At 55.6% G+C, this 23,269-nt stretch overlaps 11 protein-coding genes across 11 annotated transcripts; 5 read left to right on the top strand and 6 right to left on the bottom strand.

Annotated features, from left to right (window-relative positions):
• Positions 1-1,302: 1,302 nt before the first annotated feature.
• J3D65DRAFT_627513 (uncharacterized protein) lies at positions 1,303-2,541 on the top strand. The gene is made up of 3 exons (XM_066800546.1): positions 1,303-1,472; positions 1,547-1,657; positions 1,777-2,541. Exons 1-3 carry the CDS (start codon positions 1,418-1,420, stop codon positions 2,367-2,369), a joined length of 759 nt encoding a protein of 252 aa, XP_066654542.1. The 5' UTR covers positions 1,303-1,417; the 3' UTR covers positions 2,370-2,541.
• J3D65DRAFT_627516 (putative methyltransferase-domain-containing protein) lies at positions 2,416-3,780 on the bottom strand. Its single transcript, XM_066800547.1, has 2 exons — positions 3,138-3,780; positions 2,416-2,989 (listed from the first exon to the last, which is right to left on the bottom strand). Exons 1-2 carry the CDS (start codon positions 3,445-3,447, stop codon positions 2,499-2,501), a joined length of 801 nt encoding a protein of 266 aa, XP_066654543.1. The 5' UTR covers positions 3,448-3,780; the 3' UTR covers positions 2,416-2,498.
• A 505-nt stretch (positions 3,781-4,285) lies between these two features.
• On the bottom strand, positions 4,286-5,454 carry J3D65DRAFT_646349 (vacuolar import and degradation protein; the record flags this gene model as incomplete). Its single annotated transcript, XM_066802269.1, has 4 exons — positions 4,286-4,352; positions 4,409-4,766; positions 4,833-4,983; positions 5,041-5,454. 4 exons carry the CDS (start codon positions 5,452-5,454, stop codon positions 4,286-4,288), a joined length of 990 nt encoding a protein of 329 aa, XP_066654544.1.
• A 428-nt stretch (positions 5,455-5,882) lies between these two features.
• Positions 5,883-7,104, bottom strand: J3D65DRAFT_627525 (mago nashi domain-containing protein). Its single transcript, XM_066800548.1, has 7 exons — positions 6,983-7,104; positions 6,894-6,931; positions 6,743-6,838; positions 6,623-6,686; positions 6,479-6,566; positions 6,290-6,415; positions 5,883-6,228 (listed from the first exon to the last, which is right to left on the bottom strand). Exons 1-7 carry the CDS (start codon positions 7,018-7,020, stop codon positions 6,214-6,216), a joined length of 465 nt encoding a protein of 154 aa, XP_066654545.1. The 5' UTR covers positions 7,021-7,104; the 3' UTR covers positions 5,883-6,213.
• A 329-nt stretch (positions 7,105-7,433) lies between these two features.
• Positions 7,434-10,517, top strand: J3D65DRAFT_603880 (putative coatomer subunit beta; the record flags this gene model as incomplete). The annotated part of the gene is made up of 5 exons (XM_066798239.1): positions 7,434-7,738; positions 7,792-8,212; positions 8,265-8,654; positions 8,705-10,316; positions 10,372-10,517. The coding sequence occupies 5 exons, from the start codon at positions 7,434-7,436 to the stop codon at positions 10,515-10,517; spliced, it is 2,874 nt and encodes a 957-aa protein (XP_066654546.1).
• A 714-nt stretch (positions 10,518-11,231) lies between these two features.
• On the top strand, positions 11,232-12,947 carry J3D65DRAFT_646351 (sphingoid long chain base kinase-like protein; the record flags this gene model as incomplete). The annotated part of the gene is made up of 2 exons (XM_066802270.1): positions 11,232-11,445; positions 11,617-12,947. The coding sequence occupies 2 exons, from the start codon at positions 11,232-11,234 to the stop codon at positions 12,945-12,947; spliced, it is 1,545 nt and encodes a 514-aa protein (XP_066654547.1).
• Positions 12,948-13,843: 896 nt separating this feature from the next.
• Positions 13,844-14,483, bottom strand: J3D65DRAFT_554774 (mitochondrial 54S ribosomal protein uL23m; the record flags this gene model as incomplete). The annotated part of the gene is made up of 2 exons (XM_066797202.1): positions 13,844-14,078; positions 14,173-14,483. Coding segments are annotated over 2 exons (546 nt in total), but the record flags the coding sequence as incomplete, so codon positions are not given.
• A 1,460-nt stretch (positions 14,484-15,943) lies between these two features.
• On the top strand, positions 15,944-18,399 carry J3D65DRAFT_627538 (uncharacterized protein). The gene is made up of 3 exons (XM_066800549.1): positions 15,944-16,085; positions 16,136-16,161; positions 16,277-18,399. The coding sequence occupies exons 1-3, from the start codon at positions 16,078-16,080 to the stop codon at positions 18,247-18,249; spliced, it is 2,007 nt and encodes a 668-aa protein (XP_066654549.1). The 5' UTR covers positions 15,944-16,077; the 3' UTR covers positions 18,250-18,399.
• J3D65DRAFT_627542 (Prefoldin) lies at positions 18,267-19,340 on the bottom strand. The gene is made up of 3 exons (XM_066800551.1): positions 19,294-19,340; positions 19,066-19,230; positions 18,267-18,928 (listed from the first exon to the last, which is right to left on the bottom strand). Exons 1-3 carry the CDS (start codon positions 19,325-19,327, stop codon positions 18,636-18,638), a joined length of 492 nt encoding a protein of 163 aa, XP_066654550.1. The 5' UTR covers positions 19,328-19,340; the 3' UTR covers positions 18,267-18,635.
• A 152-nt stretch (positions 19,341-19,492) lies between these two features.
• Positions 19,493-21,244, top strand: J3D65DRAFT_627543 (uncharacterized protein). Its single transcript, XM_066800552.1, has 2 exons — positions 19,493-20,421; positions 20,485-21,244. Exons 1-2 carry the CDS (start codon positions 19,507-19,509, stop codon positions 20,800-20,802), a joined length of 1,233 nt encoding a protein of 410 aa, XP_066654551.1. The 5' UTR covers positions 19,493-19,506; the 3' UTR covers positions 20,803-21,244.
• On the bottom strand, positions 20,974-22,367 carry J3D65DRAFT_646353 (uncharacterized protein; the record flags this gene model as incomplete). The annotated part of the gene is made up of 3 exons (XM_066802271.1): positions 20,974-21,382; positions 21,430-22,222; positions 22,304-22,367. The coding sequence occupies 3 exons, from the start codon at positions 22,365-22,367 to the stop codon at positions 20,974-20,976; spliced, it is 1,266 nt and encodes a 421-aa protein (XP_066654552.1).
• Positions 22,368-23,269: the final 902 nt, after the last annotated feature.

The following is a 23,269-nucleotide window of genomic DNA, read 5'->3' on the forward strand; positions in this document are numbered from 1 at the left end:
CATTATCTGTCTTACGAACAATGGAGTCTCAGACCGCCCCTCGACACCTCGAGAGACAAGCTCGAGCTTTGAGTCCAAAGAGTCACTCTGGAACGCAGCATGCTGAGAAGGATTTGCGAATAGTAATTCCATTAAGGCTGCGCTTCGCAATGGAAATGCTGGTTTATAAGAAACGGTCGTCCGCGAGCAGGAAGACGAGGCCAGACGCAAACCAGCTCACTACCAAAGCAACCTTCATTCACCTCTACAACCTTCAGAACCAAAGCACCTTCAAAAGCGCTCCAGTCGACAACAGTCAACATGTGCACCAGGACCAAGCTCGCCTGTGGTTGCCCCGGCAAGACGACTCGTTGTAAGAAAAGGAAGGCATGCAAGCCGCCGACGCCTGTCAATGTTACCAATTGTCGTACATGCGCGGCTTCCAAGGCGAGCATAGCAGCGGCCTCTTCTCAGAGGACAAATCGATCCAAAAGATCGGCGAAAAAGGCCATGAAGGCTAAGAAAAATATGAAATAGACGGATGCGCAAGCGAGAGACTGAATGTTGGACGGGACGAGATGAATTGATGCACCCTTCTTTCTGAAAGAATCACGCCCGCCACAAACGAATCTCCCTGGACAGCCTTTCGGTTTACATTTTCATTGCTTCAGAACACACCAATCACTGGATTTCTTTGCTGCAGAAAAATGATGAGAGAAAAAAGAGTGCATGATAGACTGGACATCAATGAGGCCAAAAAGCCAAAAACAAAACAAAAAATGGAAACGGAAAGATGAAAAGAAAAACTTTGGGAGAGGTCATGTCCAAACCCTCCACGCAGACGACGCAGCGACTTGGTTGAATTTCCGCAGGGGTGACAAAGGGAATGAAACCTAGCACTCATGCTCTATCTACAGAGCTGTTGTTCACCGCCGTAGATAGACCAAGAAGTGTCAGTCCTTTCAACGCCTACTGTGTACTGTCGTTCCATATTGACTCCTGTCAATCCACCACATCTGCTCTAGTCTGAAAATTGAAGATAGAAAAAATGTATCCGTACTTTCTGTAGATCTGGTGTAGCTTGAATGCTCCTTGTTCAATGCCTTTTAAAGCGCACGAATGCTCCCACGTATGTTTCCAAGCTACCCTCCTACGTAGTATTTTCTGCCATGACTTTTCCAACCCACACTCGACGACCTGAAGCCTCCCAAGAGACAGGGCCCGTGCATAATTAACGCCAAGACCGTCAGATGTCGCGACGTTCGAGGTTATGTTGGATCCGAAGTTACCCCTTTGCATAACCTTTGCATACGCTTTTCTTATCGATAGCGGCCTCCGCGACTTTTTGCTCCCCAAGAGCTCGTCGATTTACTCTGGACTATCACATACACTCGCTTTGAAAAGTCTCTTTGCAGTCTGTCGGGACTATCCAAGCACAATGGCTGAATCTACGTCCCAAAACAGTCCTTTCATACGGCAGCTCGCTGCAAATGGTAATGCGCAAACTGCACCAATTTCCCTCCCGTTGGTGGATCGACTGTGAGTGCTAACGGCAGAATCGCATCAGACAAGCGCATACGCGACAAGGCGCTCGACAGTCTCAAGACCTTCCTCCAGAGCCGGACAGACGGGATCGATGAGATTGAGCTTCTCAAGCTCTGGAAAGGCCTCTTCTTCTGTACGCAAGAAAACACCTCGTTCCTCGTCGTCGCTGCACGCACGACCGCTCCTCCACGCACCACCATGCAGCCAACAACAAGAACGAATCGCGCTGACCACCACCCGCTTCAACCACAGGCATGTGGCAATCCGACAAGCCACTGACACAGCAGAGCCTGGCGCGCGAGCTGGCCGGCATCGTCGACACGCTGCCGCAGGCGCTGGCGCTGCCCTTCCTGGCCGCCTTCTGGCAGACCATGGCGCGCGAGTGGAACGGCATCGACGCGCTGCGCATGGACAAGTTCCTGTACCTCGTCCGCTGCTACCTGGCCGCCGGCTGGCGCCACTTTGCCGCGCGCCGCTGGCGCGACGCCTCCCGCTTGCACGAGTACCTCGACATTCTGCGCGCGACGCCGCTGAACCCGACCGACCCCCGCATCCCCAACGGTCTGAGGTATCATGTCGTCGATATTTACGTCGACGAGCTGGACAAGGTGGACGAGAAGCGTGAGGGCAATATGCCGTTGGACGAGGTCATGGCGCCGCTGCGCGAGCTGGGCGAAAAGAGCGTCACCAAGGCTGTGCGGCAGAGGGTCAAGGAGACGTTGGATGACGAGGCGAAGAAGCTGAGAAATTGGAACAAGGTGGGAGAGGAGAGTGAGGAGGAGGATGAGGATGAGAATGGTGAGCAGGAGGACCAGGATGAGGAATGGGGTGGGATTGACGACTGATATCCAAAACTCGTTTCTTTTCTCTCGAGGGTCACAGCGCGGCGTTTTGGGTTCAAACGGGTTCATCTCGATTGATATTCTTTTCGAAGACGATATCTAGAAAAGGCTTCATGTTGAAGCCAAGCTCTCTCATGGCCACGGGGGATCCTCCGGTCTCCTGAAGCAAGCGACATATTTCTTGCCACCATTCCTCGTGACCTTCTTGCCCTCCTCCGTCTCCGTCTTCATAACCTCGACACAAACATCGCTCTCGAGCTCAGCTTCTGGAATCCTCTCGAAGCCGGGATGCTTTTCAAAGTGGTCAACCATCCACAGGTGCAGGTCCTCGACGTCGGTGATGGTGTAGACGATGCCGCCGGGGCGCAGCACGTAGGCGTACTCGGAGTTGAGCGTGTAGCTGACGATGCGGGCCTTGTGCTTGCGCGCCTTGAAGTGCGGGTCCGGGAAGCACAGGAAGATCTTGGACAGCTGGCCCTTGCGGAAGAAGTTGGGCAGAAACTTCATCGTGTTGGCCCGCAGGCACGCCACGTTTTGGTACTGGCCCGTAGACGCATTCTGGATCCGCAGCGCCTTGGCCTTTTCTTGCACAAACTCCGTGACTGACGTCCGGATCTCGAGACCTGCATGAGCTGTTAGAGCTTCTGAATGAATGGAACCAAGGGCTGAACTGAAGACCAAGACGCGTAGTGATAGCGGCGAACAAATGGAAGAAGTGTAAAAACAAAACGAAAGTCAAGAAACCAGAACAGGAAAACAGATTCCACCAACCTAGCAATAACGATTCGGGCAACTTGGGTGCCAGCGCAAACAACAGCCCGCCAAAACCGCAGCCTATGTCGGCAATCTCAACATCTTTCGAAATGCGCCTCTGATCCAGGGTCTTTTCAGTAACGCGAAGCTCCGGGCTCTCTGCTTGCTCCCTCTCTTGCTGCTGCTGCTCCCCCGCAGCACCATCCGTCATCTCGACATCCCCTGCTCTTGCTCCTTGCGCGTCCTCCGATTCCGGCTGCTGCTGCTGGGATTGCTCATGGGGCTGTTTCTCCACCGCATAAGCAGGGTACAGGCTGGCCCAGTCCATGTGCTCTGGCGCGACGGGGCTGTAGGACGCATCATCAGTCAGTCAAACCAGTCAACAAAAAAAATGGACCATGTCCATCCCGCCCCAAAAGTCAGTTTGAAGACCAACAGGCGCACTTCTCTCACGCTGTGCAACCCATTTCTCTTTAGGAAGGTGAGATCGTACTAAGTCAGCATGTGGTCCGAGAAGGGATTTGCGTGGGCGCGCTGCCGGTAGAACTTTTTCTTGGGCAACTCTGCGACCTGCGCCTCGTCGCCCTTGTGTGACAGTCCATCGCGATAAGCGTCTCGTCTTTGCTTTTTACTTGCGTGGCCCGCCATGGTGGAGTGTTGTTGTGGAGTTGAAAGATTTAATGGTGGCCCGGACTCGAAAAGTCCAGCTAAAGCGCACTAGCGCCGTCAAAAGTTGGGGGAATTTAGTCGTTGCCGCTCGCTACCACGCTCCACAACGCCACCGGGCACCAGCCTCCGCAAACCCGCCACGGTTGAGCGCGTGCTATGATTGATCACGCAATTCTGTACCAAAAGCGATATGAAGAAGACTGAATCCATTCCGCCCCAAAAACGCACCGTTCGCCTGTTTGTGCACCGTGGTGTCCCGAAAGCTGTAGTGTACATACTACATCAAGAAAGTGGAATAGAGGGGCTCCAAATACCCGCAGAGACCCAAACCCCAAAGTGCCATCCTAGGAAACCAGAGCCCGCCATGATATTAACGCAATGATCCCGTTCACAAAACTCTTGGAGACACATGATCCACGCTGGCGACCCCGTACGATCTCGCAGTCTTGCGCTGCGGGGGGTCTCAAAAGATGCAACTGCTAATCGTCACTCGTATCTCATCGGAACTCAATCGCTCCCGTGCATCCGTGGTCGTCGACGTGCTCCAAGTCCAACTGCTGGTACCTGTCGAAGAAGTGGGTCAGCATCTGATGGCTATCGTGGTAATGGAGCACACTTACTTTTCGCTCTTAGCATGAAAGTAGATCCCGCTGATCTTGCCTGTAACCTGACTGAAACAGATGTAGTAGAACCCCTCGAAACTAGCGCCGGATATGGTCCGGACGGTGTGGTCGGGCACAAGGAAATGCTCCTTCCATCTCATGAAGAGATACTCTCGTTGGGCAAAGTTCTTGTACGTAAAGTCGGCGCGTTTGGCCTGCTTGGCCAGGGGGCGCCAGGCAGGGAACCGGCCCCAGTGTTGCATGTCAACCTTTTCGTTGGACCCCCACTCTGGCCGGTTGGTTTGGAAAGTGTACTTTGTGCCAATGATTTCGCCTTCAAAATACGTTGTGAGGGTAGGATGGTCATCGGTGAGTCCTGCTGGCTGGTTAACAGTTTGTACGACATGACATGGCGTGATGGAGGTTTGCGCGTGGAACCAACCTTGTATCCGGAGATAGCCACACAAACAGTGTTGTTCCATGTCGACATATTTGATCTCCACTTGAACTTCGTACACTTGTCGATCGGATTGTTGGGTGCCCTTGAACTTGCTACCGGGTTTGAGGAAAGACGACGTCGAATTCGGTAGAAACTGTGATTGGCGGAGTCAGAAGGGGTGTTGTTTAGACGAATTTGGTTGGCAGCTTACCCTGTGTTCAGGCCACGCAGAGCTTAAAAGTTTAGGGGACCAGGAGGCAGCTGGCGGGGCCGGAGGGCTTTGATGCAAGGCGCGGTCGGTGTAGGCGGCGTCGCCGGTGGCGCTCAGAGGGCTGGGAGTGTCCCTCAGAGGACCATCGTCATCAGTGTCCATTTGCTTGGTCTGCAGGTCACTCCGGGGCAAGCCATCCGGTCTGGAGTTGTCGTGGTCAGCGGGCGGCGTCGCGAGCTGCGAAGGTTCGGGACGAGGCGAAGAGAGGTGGTCGTGGTCTACGGGCTGGCTGTGGATCGCAGTGTCCTCGGGGGGCGCGTGAGGGCGCGTGTTCTCCGGGGGACATGTCGTGCGGGCAGAGGTAGAGTCTGGCGGAGGCGAGAGCATCAGGGTGTCTTGACTCGGTTGCGGCATGGTGCTGAGGGTCGCTCGGTGCAGGTATCAGGGAGATAGGCGAGAATCAACATCAGAAGAGCGCTTCAAGCGGCCACCAATGGAATTGAATTGAGCAAGGGCGCAAAGTCAGAAGAATGCAAGCAGGAGGAGAGCGGCTACAGCAGGGAGCTGCGCGGGAGGGCGGGTGTCATGGTGGGCTTTGAGGATGGTCGGGAGAGAGAGCAAGAGATGGAGGCGAGCGAACGAGCGCAAAGCAGCGGCGGGAGGCTCCCGACGTGGTCCCCGGCTCGGGGCTTAACCTGATGGGCCCTAGGAATTGCCTGTAGGCTAGGCGGCGCCCTGCGGGGAAGCCATGAGCGGCAATCACGTGGCGCTGCAAACTTCAACGGCGCTGCGCCCTTCTTGAGCTCCCCAAGCCAACTGTCGTGTGGGTGTGGATTGCATCATCGCCTATCTGCCAACTTGAAAATGCTCGGGTGGGTGAGTGGGCCCAGATTGGTAGTCCCACGCTTCAACATCATTTATTCTTGGCGTCCAATTGCCGTGCTGTGTGCTGTACATTTGTTCCCTCTTGTCCGGAAGAGGCGCAGTTGGCTCGACAGCCCACTCCTTCATGGCTTTTTTCCCGACCGTGCTGGAATCTTTCATGATCAAGTGACGCCCGCTGGCATTCAGTTGACCCGACCCTGCCCCCGTCCCTAAGTGCCCGATGCAGGTGGACAGACAGACAGATGAACCGGCAAATCTTCCTCAAAGTCTATTCCACGTTTAATCGCCTCAAATGGGCTTGATCTGTTGGGGGCGCAACGCGTGAGACTACGTTTCTCCAGTGACGGCGCGGCATCAGACTAACCTTGAAGTGGAGCGAAATGAGCGAAAAGACGAGCGCCTTCAGGTCCTGCACGAGATAATAGAAGACGCGGAGACCTTCAGGATCCGCCGATTCGGTGACATCGACCAGAGATCCTATCTTGGCCGTCTGCGCTCGGCGACGTCAGTACAACGCAAGCACGATTCGAAGTTGCAGAGAAGACGACGGTACCTCGAACGAGATGTGCTCGTTGCCCAGCTTGATTTCCAGCTCTTGGCGGCCGTCCTTGTTCTTCTGGGGCCATTTTGCATCATCTTCCCTTTGCAAGCGTCAGTCGCGCTTCAATCGGCACTGATAAGTCGGCGCGCGACTCACTTCATGATTTCGCTCTCCTTGATGATGCGCTTGATTTCAGCAATCAAAGTAGAGCTGACGCACACTGCGAAGCCGTCAATCAGCTTCTCGCGCCGGGCATGCGACGTGATGAATCCTCACTTTCTTTGCGAATCAAAGAGTCGTTGCGATAGTTGGAGTTGTTTGCATAGCGAGCAGTCGCACTGCGGCCATCGCCCACGGTACGAAAGTCGAACTCTTGAAGCCAGTCAGCATCAATGTCGGACTTGACAGGGCAGGGCCAGGCGGATACCCAGGAATTCGTGACCGAATCGGCCAGAGTGCCCGGAGCTGTTGAAAAAAGTTAGCCCCAGATTCAAGCGGCGGTAGACAGGGTCTCACTAGTAGCGCAGGTAGAATTGCTCTCCGTCGGGCGCCATGGTTCGAGCAAACAGACCAATGTTGAATGATGATGGATGTTGTCGCCGCGGGAGACGTGATGCGCGGCGGAGCAAGGATACGCGGCTAGGCGGTGAGGGTAGCCGACCTATGGGTCAAATTGAACACCTGGAGATCCCAAAGGCCATCCAACGAGCCAAGGGGCCCAACTGCTCACATCAAGCGCCAAACGCCACACCAACTTCTCCTCCACCTGCGTCGGAAGCTGTCGTCGCTCCACTACCTCAACCGCTCGCCTGCAGCTCCCTCCGCCTCTCGCCTCCGACCCAATCTCTCTCCCCCCGCACTGGGCAGCGCATCACCGTTGACGGCCGCAGCGGGAGACCGGAGCAGGTGGCCGCCTTAGCTTTCCCCGACACGAATCTTCTTCTCAACTCGCTGCCACGCTCTCACCATGGCCAACTTTCTGGATCACGCCTACAGCCTGGTGCACCAGGACAATGCCGCCGATCAGCCCACGTTGCAGGAGCTCAAGACGCAGCTGGAGAAGGGGTCCGACGACACCAAGATTGAGACGATGAAGAGGATCTTGACAATCATGCTGAACGGAGACCCAATGCCTGGTCTGCTCATGCACATCATCCGCTTTGTCATGCCCTCCAAGAGCAAGCCTCTGAAGAAGCTGCTCTATCTTTACTACGAAGTATGCCCCAAGCATGACGCCAATGGCAAGCTCAAGCAAGAGTGGATCTTGGTCTGGTAAGCATACCCGCTTGAGAAGGCTTGAGGCTTAGATGATTGATGTCCTCAAGCAACGGCATGCGCTTTGATCTGCAACACCCCAACGAGTACATTCGCGGCAACACTCTGCGCTTCGTGTGCAAGCTTCGGGACGCCGAGCTCGTCGAGCCCCTTCTTCAGCCTGCAAGGCAATGCCTCGAGCATCGCCACGCCTACGTCCGCAAGAATGCCGTGTTCGCAATCGCGTCGATATATCAGCATTTGGAGTCCCTCATCCCAGATGCGCCGGAGCTACTCCTGAACTTTTTGGAGGAGGAGAGCGATCATACCTGCAAGAGAAACGCCTTCGCGGCCTTGGTTTCGATAAGTCACGACAAGGCTTTGGAATATCTCGGCAGCGTTTTTGATGGAATCCCCAATGCCGATGAGCTGTTGCAGTTGGCGGAGCTTGAGTTCATTCGCAAGGACTCTGTTGCCAACCCGCAGAACAAGGTCGGACAATTTACCATGCCCACACGAAGGCAATGGCGCTGACTCTGAGCAGGCTAGATATTTGCGCCTCATTTTCGACCTTCTCGAATCCAACACCTCGACCGTCGTCTACGAAGCCGCCTCGTCTCTCACCGCTCTTACGAGTAACCCGGTCGCCGTCAAAGCCGCTGCTTCTAAATTCATCGAACTCAGCATCAAGGAGCCAGACAACAATGTCAAGTTGATTGTGCTTGAGAAGGTCGACCAACTGAGGCAGAAGAATGAGGGTGTATTGGATGACTTGACGCTGGAAATCCTGCGTGTGCTCTCCAGCCCCGACATTGATGTGCGGAAGAAGGCTCTGGAACTCGCCATGGAGATGGTTTCCAGCAAGAATGTCGAGGAGGTTGTCATGCTGCTCAAGAAGGAGCTGTCCAAGACCGTGGACGAGCAGTACGAGAAGGTAATATGCGCTTCAGGCCCAACCATGAGATTGATGCTGACCAGTCGCAGAACTCAGAGTACCGTTCTCTGCTCATCCATTCCATTCACCAATGCGCCATCAAATTCTCCCAGGTCGCGGCTAGCGTGGTTGGCTCTCTTATGGATTTCATTGCCGATTTCAACAACGCCTCTGCTGTCGACGTCATCTCGTTTGTGAAGGAAGTCGTGGAGAAGTTCCCCGACCTCCGACCAACGATTGTCGAACGTCTGGTCTCCACTCTGAACGAGGTCAGGGCTGGCAAGGTCTACCGTGGTGTGCTGTGGATTGTTGGAGAGTACTCGCTGGAGGCCAAGGACATTCGCGATGCTTGGAAGCGCATCCGCGCAAGTCTTGGAGAGATCCCTATCCTGGCTTCTGAGCAACGCCTGATGGACCAGGTTCGCGATGGGCAGGACGACTCCAAGGATCAACTCAATGGCCACGCAAATCCTTCACAGCCATCCGGATCCCGCAAAATTCTTCCAGACGGCACCTACGCTACTGAGAATGCCCTGACCAGCCAGGCTGCGGAAACCGCCAGACTGGAAGCCGTCAAGGCAGCTCAAAAACCTCCGCTCCGCCAACTCATCCTTGATGGCGATTTCTTCCTCGCAACAGTGCTGTCGTCGACCCTGACCAAGCTACTCATGCGCTACTCTCACATTACCGATGACGTGACTCGAGTCAATGCGCTCAAGGCAGAGGCTATGCTCATCATGATATCCATTATTCGCGTTGGACAGTCGCACTTTGTCAAGAACCAGATTGACGAAGATTCCGTCGATAGAATCATGACCTGTGTCCGAGCATTGGCCGAGTTCCAGAAGAAGAAGGAGCTTGAAGCCATCTTCCTCGAGGACACCCGAAAAGCTTTCCGCACCATGGTCCAGTTCGAGGAGAAGAAGCGCGCTGCCAAGGAGGCAATCGAGAGGGCAAAGACGGCGATCCAGGTCGACGACGTGATTCCCATCAGACAGCTCGCCAAGAAGAACACCATCGAGGGCGCCGACGAAATTGAGCTCGACCTGGAGAGGGCTACTGGTGGGGACACTGCCACCGAGGACCTGTCGTCGAAGCTCAGCAGAGTCGTGCAGCTCACTGGTTTCTCGGACCAGGTGTACGCTGAAGCGTACGTCAAGGTTCACCAGTTTGACATCATGTTGGATGTGCTGCTTGTCAACCAGACGACGGACACGCTGCAGAATCTCTCGGTGGAGTTTGCCACGCTCGGAGACCTCAAGGTCGTTGAGAGGCCCACGACGCAAAACCTCGGACCCCACGACTTCTTGAACGTGCAGGCCACGATCAAGGTGTCTTCGACTGATACGGGTGTCATTTTTGGCAACGTCGTTTATGACGGCCCCAGTTCGACGGATACCAATGTCGTGATCCTCAACGATGTTCATCTGGACTTTATGGACTACATTCAGCCGGCTCACTGCTCGGAAACGCAATTCAGGACCATGTGGACCGAATTCGAGTGGGAGAACAAGGTCAACATCAACTCAAAGGCCAAGTCTCTGCGCGAGTTCCTCAAGCAGCTGATGGCGGCGACCAACATGAGCTGCCTCACGCCTGAAGCTTCGATGAAGGGCGACTGCCAGTTCCTGAGCGCAAACTTGTATGCACGCAGCATATTTGGTAAGTTGTCCGCTGTCATCCAAACATGAATGGGCTGAAGCTGACGTCATTACAGGAGAGGATGCTCTGGCCAACTTGAGCATTGAGAAGGAGGGCGAGGATGGTCCGATCACAGGTTTCGTGCGCATCCGCAGCAGGTCACAGGGGCTGGCTCTCGCGCTGGGTCATCTCAAGGGCATCAACAAGGCGGGCGATTCATGAGAGGCGGTCCATGGTCTGTATTGATTTGGCAAAGCGGGAACTTTAACGACATGTCTACTTGGATGTCATGAAGGCGAGCGCAGGTGTTGGCGGAGGAAATATCTCGGGCAGAGCTAGGTAGACGCGTGGATTGCTTGCATAGGTACGAGGGGCGTAGCTGTGGTGTGAAAAATAGCTTAGCAGGAGCCACAGACGGCAAGTATGGTAGGACGGCAGGTTTATTAATTAGCAAGAAGTATACGCCCATGCGGAAGCAAGTGTTTTGGCACTCATGCCGAGATGGACGGCAAGGGGCTGCATGTTGAACATCCCTCGTGGATTCTTCAGGGCGGGCCGGTCCCTCGCTGCTCCCAGAGTCCACCTCGTCCCGTCCAGTCAGCCTCCGAGGCCTGCGGCGGCACCCACGACATGGACAGGCAAGCTCACACATGTCAGAGTGCTCAGAAGCATTTCCGAAAGGTGGACCGTGACAGGGAGCATCCAACCTCCAGGTTCAAAGAGTGAGGCGTGGCGTATGACGCCAGACCAGGCACGCCAGCCAGGGACCCGGACATGGAGCAGACGACGGATCGCTTCCCTTCCCTCCCCTTCGACCCGCCGCCGCGCCCGCCATCGCAATCTTATCACGACGTGTCGTCGCTTGCGCGCATTTATGACCGAGACCATTTGGAGCCTCACCATGCCCGAGCCTGCCGCTCTCTCCCGCCCGCCATCATGACTTCGGACCAAAGCCAAAATCCTTTTCAGGACCCTCCCGGTCAGCCGTCGTCCCGCGACGACCCGTTCCGAGATCCTCAGCAACCTCCAGGCCTCTTTCTACTCGAGCCTCGCCCTCTGCCTGATGTCTTCACTTCCGACATCCCCGCCATGCTCAAGGTCGGCATAGACACCACCCTGACCATTGAAGGCGACTCGCTGCTCATCCTCGGTACCGCTCGGCTTTTGAGCTCCTCTAGCGACAGAATTGGCTAACCGCGCCCCGCAGATGGAGCTTTGACCGACGATGATTCCGCCAAATGCTGTGGTCTTGTTCCGTGCAGTACGCTCATCGCCGCCCTCTGTTGAGCCCCAGTTAGCTGACGAGCGTGCTTCGTTCTAGAATCCAAGGCGACGCTAGCAATCCCGCTCTACAATGTGCTATGGGCAGAACTCACTGGTCATGAGATCACCGTCCAATACGCGCGCACCGAGTCCCCGGATGTGCTTCGCCCAGCCTACATCAACTACGCCGTGAACAAAAGCAGTCGCGACGATGCGCAGAGCTGGGTCCAGCAGCTGCTCGACCGCGCATATGGCAAGGCACAGAAGCAAAAGCGCATCAAGGTCCTAGTCAATCCATTCGGCGGCAAAGGTAATGCCCAGAGGCTGTACATCAAGGAGATTGAGCCCATCTTCGCCGCAGCCCGCTGTACGCTTGATGTCGAACAAACGAACTTTCAAGGGCAAGCTGTCGATCTTGCCGAGAAGCTAGACATTGGCGAGTGGGACGTCGTAGCTTGCTGCTCGGGCGATGGTATCCCCCACGAAGTCTTCAATGGACTTGGGAAGAAGAAGAATGCTGCCAAAGCTCTTCAGAAACTCGCAGTTGTCCAGCTGCCTTGCGGAAGTGGGAATGCCATGAGCTTGAACTTGAACGGAACAAACAGCTGCAGCGCTGCCGCTCTTGCAGTCGTCAAGGGCCTACGAACTCCCATGGATCTGGTTTCGATTACGCAGGGTGATCGACGCTACCTATCTTTCCTCTCTCAGTCAGTCGGTATTGTTGCCGAGAGCGACCTGGCTACAGATAATATCCGTTGGATGGGCCCTGCGCGCTTCACAGTGGGCTTCTTGCTCCGCCTCATCAACAAGACTGTGTACCCATGCGACCTGGCCGTCGGAGTCGAAATCGAAGACAAGGCATCCATCAAACAGGCCTACGCCCACGAAGCGGCGAAACCGCCAAATGACGGAACTGAGGATCGCTCCCCAGTCCGCAGCTCCGACCCAGACAACACGGGGCTCCCATCGCTCCGGTTTGGCACCGTCAAAGACGCACTTCCGGAAGAGTGGACTTCCAACCCCTACGACAACATGGGCAACTTTTACGCGGGCAACATGGCATACATGTCCCCCGACGCCAATTTCTTCCAGGCAGCGCTGCCGTCGGACGGCTGCCTCGACCTGGTTTGCATCGACGGCGATATACCGCGCTCCAAAGCCTTCAACACGATGCTTGCCGTCGAGAGCATGACGTTCTTCGACCTGCCCCATGTCAGCTACCGCAAAATTTCGGGATACCGCATTGTTCCGCGGGACCAAAAGGATGGCTATATCAGCATCGACGGCGAGCGCGTCCCATTTGAGCCCTTCCAGGCTGAGGTCCACCGAGGCTTGGGCACCGTCTTGAGCAAGACGGGACATTTGTACGAGGCTAAGGGTCCGGCCTGATTGGGGGCAGTGCGGTGACGGGGAGACGCACGTCGTGGCGCATAGTTCTAATCGGCGAATTTGGAGAAGGATGGAGGCGAAGTGGGCATCAAGGGATCGGCAACTTCTGGCCCTGCTGCGGGATCCAGGAAGCTGTCGTACACCACCTGTGACCAGAGCACTGTCATTTCTTTTGACGCCCGCTGAAGGCCTCGTTGGGACTGCTTTCAAAACGGAGTACTCAGTTCGTTGTTGGTAATGGGACGGGACATTGTTTTCCTTCTTTCCCTTGCTCTGTTGAGAATGCTTCGGCGCAGGGGACTCAGAGACGTTGTTTGGCGTCTGCATAGCATCTCTGGGTACCTTACATAGTGAAAGAGATACCCTCCCCACTTCTTGCTCAAGCTTTCGTTCCTCAGGTGAACGGAGTAGCTACATGTATTCCCCTACTTTCCGTTTATGAAGCCAGTCAAAATGCGCAGCCAACGGGAAGTTATAACGCTTTTTCTACCTATTTAAGATTTATTGGATTCTCCTTTTGTGCACTGCCCTTTGGCGGTTTCACGTCGCCCTCGTTTGAGTGGCCTCCTCTCAAGCCTTGTGCGGGTTCCTGCGACAGCCAGTCGAACGATGCTCAGGCGCAACTCGTCGTCGACTTCTCTTCGCGTCGCGTATGATCAAGGCTGACGTCCAAACAAGCGCCCTTGCTGGGTGGACTCCTTACAAGCCTCTGGATGTTCTCCAACCGTCCCAAACAGAAAATACAGAGATGTGGGTCCTTTTGATACACCGTAAATACCGCCACAATTCGTTCCAGAGGTATCTTCTTCATCGCCCATCATCCTGGATCGCGCTCCAGAATCTCGCCCGGGACGACTGACTTGCTTTGCTTGCAAAGACATGCCGTCTCCCTCAGCTCACGGGCTCGTCCGCTTGGAGAGGCCCTTCTCTGCCTGAGCCTCCGCCGAGGGCTCCGCTGAATCTCTAATCTGGAACGACCTGCCCGGTTGCCATTTTGCCTTGCCACTGAGCAGCTCCTCAGCCTGCTGCCTTAGTGTCTTCACGTCTCTCGGCTTGGCGTGTCTGTCGTCTTCTTTCGACTGCTCTGTGTCTCTGTACTTCTCGGCGGCATGGTAGAGATCGTGGGACCAGCTGTTTCCGGGGTTAGCCGTTGTCAATGAGAGCGATTGTTCTGACAGCCTGCAAAGTAACACAGGTAAAGAGCAGCAAGACGGAGGAGACGTACGGGCTCAGGTCCTCGGGCTGCTCGGGCCACACGAACGGCTGCTCCATCTCGACCGTCATCTTCTTGATGGAGCGCTCGCGGTACCAATGGCGCTGGCGAGGCAGCGGCTCGCCGGGCTTGTCCATCCGCAGCGGCTGCTGCTGCACATACGACCGAATCGTCCCCACGGTCTCGATGCCGTAGACGTGCCACAGGTAGTCGCGCATGTCCAGCTTGTTGAAGTGCAGCGGCACGAGGAATTTGGCAAAGTTGGGCGGCAGGAATGGCGTTCGCACCAGCGTTATGGTGAACATGGGCCTGTGGAAGCGGCGCGCGCGCGTCGGCGCGACTGATTAGCTGTCTGCCCTGATGCATGCGCGAGGTGGTCGGAGGGAGTTGGCGCCGTACATGAAGACCTGCTTCTTGCCGACCCGGAAGGGCGCAAAGGGCTCGAGGAGCCTCGATGCCAGTCTTGTCGTAGCCGCGGTAGTCATTGTGCCGGACGAGGAGCGTTCGGGGGTCTCGAGGGTTCAATGCGGAGCTTGGAGGCGGAGGATAGGCGTGTGCTGTGGGGAGTTTTTGGGATGCGGTGACGGGGGCGGCGAGAGCGCGTTGGCAGAATCCAAGGCCTGGTGTAGCCAAAGCCGCGGCACAAAACAACAACAACAACAACAACTGAGGGAGAGAGGAAGATGTCATCCGCTTTGACGAACAACTGATAGACAGCACTCGAATGCCCTGATCAGAGTATTCAAGAGCATTCAAACGTCTACGAAGGGCCAGCAGTAGGTATTTACGCGCTAATTTTACAGATCTACAGGGCACGAATTTTATATCATCTTCAAGCCTCGATGGGTCGCAAGCTTAGTTGGCTCTCGAGCCGTGAGCGCGCTCTCTTGATGCATAGCCACAGTGCGTGTTGAAAGAAATGAGAATCCCTGGGTCCATCCGCAGCCACAAACAGCAGCTCCCAGGCCTATCTAGGATGGCGGACGACAGCTCCCTCAACGCATCTTTGCTGGCACACGATTGCTCTCCAAGCGTTATTGCGAAGGCAAACGACAGAGGCCTAGACGCAACTATGGTGTTGAACGAACGCTTCTAGCATGCATGCAGCAGCAGCAGTGGCAGGGGGTCTCGATTTGTTTCTGCACCCAATGCACATCTGCCTCATTGAATCCTGCCATTCGTTTCCCCAACTGGAACCAGACCCATCACACTGCCTGAAAGTCGATTGAACCATCACATGCTGTTCTGTCCATTCCACACGCACCCGCTGCTCTACATGAACGTCGAGCAGCCTGCAACAGAGCGGAAGTCACGTCGAAGAGACTGAAGTCGTAACCTCGTTGATATCTTGCTAGCATCAGCAGCCTTCTTTTTCAGCTGACAGGTACATGTAAGAGCCAGGAAAATGTGGTGGGAGGTTTGGGGGAGCCCAGGCAGGAACAGGCTTCTTCTCAGTTGTCAAGCATCATCTGCCTCTACAGAAACCAGACATGCGTTTTTCACATGCGACTTTCATGCTCTCCTGAAGCTACATGTGTTCCTGTCCACAGGGGGCAAATGCGATGTCACAGGGGGCTCATGTGCTATCACAGGGGGCATATGTGTCGTCACAGGGGGCACGTGCATGCACATGCAGTTGTTTAAGCATATGCAAAGGGGGTGTCTGCTTGTGATTCCAAGGGAGGCTTGATATAAAAGAGGCGCCACCCCCCTCTTCTCGACTGGCTCAGGGTTTGCGGTGTCGATCGACCCGCTTAGTCGTCGAAGAGGTGCCCGCCGGCGCCTTCCAAACACCATGGCTGCCCCTCGGCACTTGCGACGTCAACTCCACCCACCCCTCCTCAACCTCTTCCACTTCCATCCCCAACTCTACCGCCCCCCGTTCGCTTCGCTGTCCCTGGCTGGCCCGCAGCAGCCATGAGGAGGTACGTGTTCTCTGAGTCCCAACGCTCGGCAATCACTGACACCTGCTCAGCTTCAAGAGGAGAGACGATGACCATGGTAAGACCTCCACTCGCCTGTGCCACATCGGCCCCAGCTTGTACTCTCAGCCATCGCCGACCGGCCAGAAGCCACGCCTGCCCTTGAATGCTTCTCAAACGCTGACCTACTTTAGACTGGAGCGTCGACTGGAGCGACACGTCAACGCGCCCAACTCGCTCACCTCCCTCAACTCGAGGAGGTCCAGGCCGCGCCCCCCTAGCCCAAGCTCAAGAGACTCGCTCCACGACCACTGCTCGTCCGCGTGGAGCTGGCCATGGCCCCCGAGCCCAAGCCCAAGCTCAAGGCGCTCGCTCCACCGCCGTCATTCCTCCGCATAGAGGTGGCCATGTCCCCCGAGTCCAAGCTCAAGGCGCTCGCCCAACCGCCGTCACTCCTCCGCATAGAGGTGGCTATGCTCCCCGAGGCCAAGCTCAAGCCGCTCGCTCCACCGCCGTCACTCCTCCGCATAGAGGTGGCTATGCTCCCCGAGGCCAAGCTTCAGGCACTCGTTATTCCACCGCCACCACCGCTCCTCCGCATGGAGCTGGCCGCGTCGGCCGTCCTCGACAACGCACCATGACTACCCCACGTCAAGTTTGGCCTGACGGACCAGGCGGATTCATCCCCCATGTCGAAAAGAAGCGCGCGAAGGAACAGCGACAGGCAGAAATCAGACGCCAGTTTTTGACACCTCGCCCGGATGATCTCCCAGCCCCAGCAATCACCAGACGCGTGCCTTGGCCGTCAGAGATTTCGCCTGACCGCATGCTCGGGTCAGATTGCAGGGTATTGGATGATATTCGCACGCAGCATTGCTGTTGGATTACATGCGAAAGAGTCGGCAACCACTTTGAGTTCAAGCTTGAAGGAGAAAAAGAGCAAGACATTAGCGCTGCCGCTGAAAGATTGCGCCACATCCAAACCCAAGCGGAAGCAAAGCGTTTCGAAGCCGAACCTCTCCACATCATCGATGTCGCCGATGATTTGGACTTGCCCAGCGTTCGCACCGAGGATTGCTTCGGGAACTCGGGCGAGTCTATTGGCAAGCTTGCAGCATTCGTCACACTGGCTAATCCTGTTACGTTCGCCAAAGATACTGGAAAGGATGCGATGGAAAGCTTGCTCGAGCAGATTGCAGCGATGACCAGTCGATCTCAATATTACCGCAGCAACCTCTCCCTTCGAATCCATCTGGGCAGGTTTGCCATGACTAGGTATCCCGGAAACGTGGCAGAGTTCGATTATGCCGCTTTTCAAGACATGGTGGATTCGGATGAATTGGAAGCATTCGTGACAGATGAAATCGGTGACTCAAAGACACAGTCAACTCTTCTTCAGCGCGTCTCTCAGGCAACCCATCTTCTCGCTGCGTCGCAGACACCTGCCGACTTGGAACGTAAGCCAATCTACGCTGCAACTCTCAAGCTCGACGATCCAGGCCAGCGTGGCCAATTGATGGTCGACCTTGAATTCTCGTACGATGAAGGATCGACAACAGTTACGCATCGTCGTTGGTACAGAACGGAGCCTAACAGGGCACACACACGAAGGCTCCTCGACGTCAACATGGTCAACTTGAGTCGAGGATTTGCTTGGCACCTGGAAATGACGGCCACCAAAGCTGTTGATGAGTCGACTCTTCCCAAGGAATATCGCAACTTCCCAGAGACCTTAAGCATCAACACCAAAAGCCAGAACTTCGTCGTCGTCCCTCTTCAAGGCAACCAAGGCGCTGCTGTCCCTCTGCTCTCAGTGTCCCAGAAGCGAGTTTGGCGCCTTGAAACTCGGTTCGGCTACTGGGCTGTGGATGTAGTCGAAGGATACGGAGCGTCCAACGTCGGAGGAGGAATGGCACGTGAGAAGCCCAAGTGGTCTTTGAGTGTGGTCAACAGTTGTCATGCGTACCTCCTCGAATCCAACGCTCACGTCAAGGTTGGAGAGCTGGCAGACTGGGGCAAATTGAGCAACCCAATCAGTGAGTTATTTCCGAACGGATTCGACTCTCAGTGCTCGGAGGGAGACACGGACTACCCTGGACTTGTACAGTTGCTGAGGCTGCTCCATGGTCTTCACGACGTCGTCGTTGACGGATCTGCTCTTTCTTGAGCCATGCATTAGTTAGTCTTTTCATTTCGAAGGCACCACAGTGGGTGTCAAAACAAATGAGACTCCATAAGTCTAGCGTCAACATTGAATGAATCCCCCCTAATCGCAGTGATGGTAGTAAATTGATGCTCCTTGAGATAGTCAAAGCAGTTTGTGAATTTTCCTTCAGCGCAGCTACCTCAGCGAATGAATGCTTTCTAGATGCACTCGTACTCGCAGTAGGTCTCGTTTCTTTCAATGCCCACTGTGATACCAATTAAACTCGATCGCTTTGAAATGACATCTTGCCACATCAAGAACTTGTTATCATCCACAAGACGTGTGCTCTAGCCCGTCTCCTCTTGTCCAAACTTCGCATTTCCATATCGACAAATAGTGTCTTTCTCTCACGATGCCGCAGCAGCAGCCTGAGTTCCCGTCTGCCCCTGAGCCGCGAGGACCTTTTGCCTTAGTACATCCTCAACAACGCGAAGGTTGCCGCTCTTGCCATTGACGATTGCCTCGAGATCCTTGAGGTTCTTTTCGAGGTCCTTGATCTTACGGTCGTAGAAGTCGGCGGCGTCGGTTGTGCTCTTTTCGACGTAGAAGCCCGTCCCGATATCGACGATGACGCTGCTCAGGTTGGCGAGCGTGCCGGGGACGTAGAGGGACGAAGTGAGAGGGACGAGAATGGGTTTGTCTACGGAGGCCGTCGAGGCGCGAGTCAGCATGCTGTGTGTGGGTGCCAAAGGCGCATGGCGCGGCGAGAGGGCAGGTCTCAAGGGGATATCGGCGGAGTGCGGAGTGCGGGCGTGGAGCGATGCGCAAGCAGCGTACCGGTGGAGCCAGACGAGACGCCCGTGTTGATGGACTTGAGACAATCGCGAAAGCGAGTCTGCGCGCCGCGAAGGGATTGGAAGGAGCCGGTAAGGTGCTCGAGCTCGGAGTCGAGCTGCTTCTTGAGCTGCGACAGCTGCTGGACAGAGAGGGAGGCCAGGTCGACTGGAAGTTTCAATTGTCAGAGGTGCTGCTCCTGTAGACCATGGTAGCAAGGGCCCAAGTTACCGGTCTGGCCGCCCTTTTCGCTTGAAGATGCCATGGATTGTCGGGGGTGTCGGCGAAGCTGGAACAGGCGATGATGCAGTTACTTGGTGTTGAAATTTCGATTGAGTCATGTTGTTGCATGTGGCGGAGCTCGACCGAGTCAGATGCAGGATATTGCTTCGACGTCAACGCCGTCACCGGTTCTTCTCGACCAGCAACCCCTTCCCGTGCACAATGGTCTGTCTGGTGGGACGGCTATCTCCCAGGCCACAGGCAAGCGTGAGGACTCGGCGCCAGCAAGTTCGCCGAATCGGCTCCTCACCTCTATCCGAATTCATCATTCCTAAAACCAGTCGCCGCTCGATCAAACCTTTGCCACTACCGGCTGAGCTGAACGAACCAGGAATGAACACACTTGCATGCGACTTGAACAAACCTTCCCGGGTCAAGTCTTCTCACATCGAGACGTCGCCGGCGTTCTACAGGTGGTTTCAAACAAAAGGCTCAGCTGCGGCACAGAGCCTTTTGAAGACGAATCTTTTCAAAGAGAAGGGAGGCACATCGCTGGTTCCGCTCGAGTACTTAGGCGTAGACCCATCGAGTGGCAGTTTGACGTTCAAGCGTTTTCAAGCTCCCTTGGCCACGTTCGCCAGCTTCGTCGAGGCGCCCTCCAAGAATTTCAATCTCTACCTCGCGCAATGTGACTTCACCTCTTTTCCGAATAGCCTGCGAAAGGACCTCGACTTCTTCCCAAGATTTCTGAAAAAGTATTCGTCGGGCCGTCACGTTTATGGCCGCAATATTTGGATCGGTACTCCGCCGACATACACGCCGCTTCACCGCGACCCCAACCACAACTATTTCCACCAGCTTGCCGGCTCCAAAAAGGTCCGCATCATGTCCCCTGACACGGGGCTAAAGGTTTACAGCAAGCACGTGGGCGATGAGGGCGACCCCAGAGGCAGAATCCGCACTGAAGAGATGATGGTTTCCTCGCAGAGACAGGACTTGTATCGGGCAGTTTGGGAAAACCAGGACCCCGACATTGAGATATTTGAGGGCCAAATCTCGAGGGGTCAGTCTCTGTTCATTCCTGAGGGTTGGTGGCACAGTTTCAAGAGTGAAGACATCAACTCGATTTCGGCATCGGTTAGTACCTCGGTCGCTTTGCTGAAATTCGAGCTTCTACATGATACTGATGAGTGGCGTCAGGTAAATTACTGGTTCCAATTTGACACCATCGCCAGAAGCGCCTTGAGAGATCTTGCGGCGCGTCGGGAAATTTGTGTGAAACTGATGGCCCACATCACTCGAACGAAAAATCTTTCTTTAAACGCGCAGTTGGCGCAGATCAACTCGGTTGAGGACGAACAAGGCTTGGAACGTGGATCAATCCTGGGCGACCATTATTGGGAAGTGCTGAAAGCTCGATCAGACTTTGTTAAGAAGAAGACGGCATGGGGATACCCCGAAAGGCGGTCGGAAGAGCTCCAAAGTCTTCATAAGAGAGGAGGCGCAAAGGCTTCATAACGAGCCACATGATAGGCCCAAAGTCGGTTTCAACTGGAATGACAACTTCTGGCATTGCGGCTGTACCCAGAGAGCTGACATTCACTATCGCAGTTGCGGGAGCTGTCGTCCACCACTGCATATAGACCCCGGAACTGTCATTCCTTTCAACACTCGAGCCGTGTCCAACAGTCAAGGCTTTCCAGCAAAAGCAAAGGGGCAACCGCTACGTCCTTGCGCCAGAAGCTTTGACTTTGTCTTATCAATCTCTGGCAGCCCTTTGCCTTCAAAAGTCTTTGGACCGACGCGCTGAATGTCAAATCCCTCCGACCCATACTTTCCGACACTAGGATAAGGCCGGCCGATTGCCCACCTGAACCATGCCTTTGGTCCCCAGCGGTTGAGGAAGGTGGGCTCCAAGTACCATGGCTCGTTTGGCCATTCCAGCAAGTATGTCTTGCCGTTCTTGTTGGGTTCCTCGGCAATTCTCTGGAACCGCAGAAACCACGGACGAGGGAGCGCGAAATGGCGCAAGAAAAAGGCACGAATTCGAAAGGTCAAATAGACGTTCTTTTGGAATGTCGCTGATGGAGCGTCGTACCTAAATTCAATCAGCACCGAGCACATTTTGCACGTCAATTCACCCACATCATAGCCTTGCGAAGGCGATCGTCCATCAACGCCGACACAACTTTGTACGCAAAGGGGTACATTGCCTTGGGCACATCCCACAGCAGAATGGCAGTGGTTTCGTCCGCCGTCTTCTTGTTGGCCACGTCCGGCACCATGTCCGTCTCTTCATACTTTTTGGCCCACTCTTCAACCTCTTCCAACCAGTGCAGGCCATCGGTCCATCCACTGCCTGCACTCCTCAGCTCGTCGTACGAAATCTCCATGGCATCGCCCATGCTCTTCCAGAAGGTGCCGAAGGCGCAACGCTCCAAGTCAGTCACCTTCCTCCACTCGCAGCGGTCAATCCAGCGCACCGGTTCGAGCGCAAACAGCGCGAGCGTGTACAGCAAGTCGGCATTCGAGATTTTGCCGCTCGCCTGGTACATGCTGTGGATGTAGTTCATGCGGGCAATGGCCGTGTTGGCGCGCTCGGAGCCCGGCGCAAACGACATGAATTCGCCGATGATGACCTCGGTGTCAATGTAGCGCTTGGGCGCGTGCTCGGGCGTCGACAGCTGCTTGGTCGCCAGCAGCAGCCGGCTGATGGACGGGATGCCATAGGTGCGGAACAGCGCAAACTCGAGGGCCTTGTTGGTCACAAACGGGAACTCGAGCTCGTACAGGTACTTTTGGATCTCGAAGGCGTGCTCGGTCGTCATGTGGCGGTAGTCGGCGCGCGTGCGGTACGGATATGAGGCCAGCTTCTTGCGCGTGCGTCGGAAGCGCAGCGCGTGGCAGAGGACGATGTAGCCGACGAATGCTCCCGCGGCTGCGCGTCGTGGATGCTGTCTGGCCAACGCAAGGAGCGTCTCGAGATACGGTTCCGCTTTGTTGGCGAGGCCCTGGAGACTTGCCATTGCTTGTGTTGCTGCTGAAGACAGCGCTTCGGAAAAGGATGCTGAAGCTTGCGCCATGTTGGTGGGAGCGTTCATTCACTGCTATGGTTGCGCCTCTGGAGTTGTCGTCCACGAATAAATTGTCCTCGGCGCGCAGCAGTCAGGCTCGAAGAAATATAGCAGCAGGTGCCTCTCCCCTCCTTTTTTTTTTTTTATCTACCGAGTACCGAGCTCTTTACTATTGTCCCAAACCCCTCTTTCTCCACTCGGAGCGGCAAAGATTACGTCCAAGGCTTTTGGCGCTCTCAGCCTGGCGGGCCTAAACAGCAGCTCGACTTGTTACCGGCGGTATCAGAGCACACGAGACGTCGTTCGCGACTCGGGAGACGGCAGGAGACAATCCCGGGCGACGGGTCGGCGCGTGGACCTTCTCGGTGGATGCGGGCGCTAGCCGTTTGCAGCAAGGTGGTGGGCTGCCTGGGCGGCCGGGTGGGCGATGAGGAGGAGGTGGAGGTGCTTCGTGGTGTGGAGGGGAGCGGAGGCGCAGAAGACCTGATCGTCTTCTTCATATAAAGCAGAATCCGGAGGGAGGAGCTGAGTTGATAAGGTGAAGAGGCGTCGTGTCACACGGACCCGACGAATCGAGCGGCCAATGTCGTAGGGTTTTCGACCTGGAAAAGCCGGGGAAAGCGGCCAAAGGGCGGCCATGCCTCTGCTGGCGAGGCACGCGGCGCGTGGCATCTTGGTCCCCTTTGGACGTTGAAGTCTGGCCGTCTTGGTTGGTCTCTTTTGGCGAGGGATATCAATTGCGCGGCCGCCCATTGGCCTGGCAAGTTGGCCCCCAGGCACCCGACGGCGTTTGCGCTCGATGCGGCCTGGTCTGGGTCTGCTCCCTCTGCGAAAGGCTGGACTATTGGACCCTCGAGCGTACGCACGTCTGCAAAACGTGCGTCGGCGCAGGGTCCTCGTTGGGGGCAATA

This window comes from Phyllosticta citribraziliensis (assembly GCF_038025025.1).
Source record: "Phyllosticta citribraziliensis strain CPC 17464 chromosome Unknown J3D65scaffold_7, whole genome shotgun sequence".
In the NCBI taxonomy this organism is placed as follows: domain Eukaryota; kingdom Fungi; phylum Ascomycota; class Dothideomycetes; order Botryosphaeriales; family Phyllostictaceae; genus Phyllosticta; species Phyllosticta citribraziliensis.

Bases quoted from the DNA above. Each gene is read 5' to 3' on its own strand.
- J3D65DRAFT_627513 (XM_066800546.1), top strand. From the start codon at position 1,418: ATGGCTGAATCTACGTCCCAAAACAGTCCTTTCATACGGCAGCTCGCT. The intron at 1,473-1,546 runs GTAATGCGCAAA...GAATCGCATCAG, and splicing joins ACGGCAGCTCGCTGCAAATG to ACAAGCGCATACGCGACAAG. The intron at 1,658-1,776 runs GTACGCAAGAAA...CTTCAACCACAG, and splicing joins CTGGAAAGGCCTCTTCTTCT to GCATGTGGCAATCCGACAAG.
- J3D65DRAFT_627525 (XM_066800548.1), bottom strand. From the start codon at position 7,020: ATGGCGCCCGACGGAGAGCAATTCTACCTGCGCTACTA. The intron at 6,839-6,893 runs GTATCCGCCTGG...ACTGGCTTCAAG, and splicing joins ATTCGGTCACGAATTCCTGG to AGTTCGACTTTCGTACCGTG. The intron at 6,416-6,478 runs GTACCGTCGTCT...CGCCGAGCGCAG, and splicing joins ACGAGCACATCTCGTTCGAG to ACGGCCAAGATAGGATCTCT.
- J3D65DRAFT_627538 (XM_066800549.1), top strand. The intron at 16,162-16,276 runs GTAAGACCTCCA...GACCTACTTTAG, and splicing joins GAGGAGAGACGATGACCATG to ACTGGAGCGTCGACTGGAGC.
- J3D65DRAFT_627516 (XM_066800547.1), bottom strand. From the start codon at position 3,447: ATGGACTGGGCCAGCCTGTACCCTGCTTATGCGGTGGAGAAACAGCCC. The intron at 2,990-3,137 runs GTTGGTGGAATC...CAGCTCATGCAG, and splicing joins GCCCGAATCGTTATTGCTAG to GTCTCGAGATCCGGACGTCA.
- J3D65DRAFT_627543 (XM_066800552.1), top strand. From the start codon at position 19,507: ATGGTCTGTCTGGTGGGACGGCTATCTCCCAGGCCACAGGCAAGCGTG. The intron at 20,422-20,484 runs GTTAGTACCTCG...GAGTGGCGTCAG, and splicing joins TCAACTCGATTTCGGCATCG to GTAAATTACTGGTTCCAATT.
- J3D65DRAFT_627542 (XM_066800551.1), bottom strand. From the start codon at position 19,327: ATGGCATCTTCAAGCGAAAAGGGCGGCCAGACCG. The intron at 19,231-19,293 runs GTAACTTGGGCC...TGAAACTTCCAG, and splicing joins CGAAAAGGGCGGCCAGACCG to TCGACCTGGCCTCCCTCTCT. The intron at 18,929-19,065 runs GTACGCTGCTTG...CGGCCTCCGTAG, and splicing joins CGTCTCGTCTGGCTCCACCG to ACAAACCCATTCTCGTCCCT.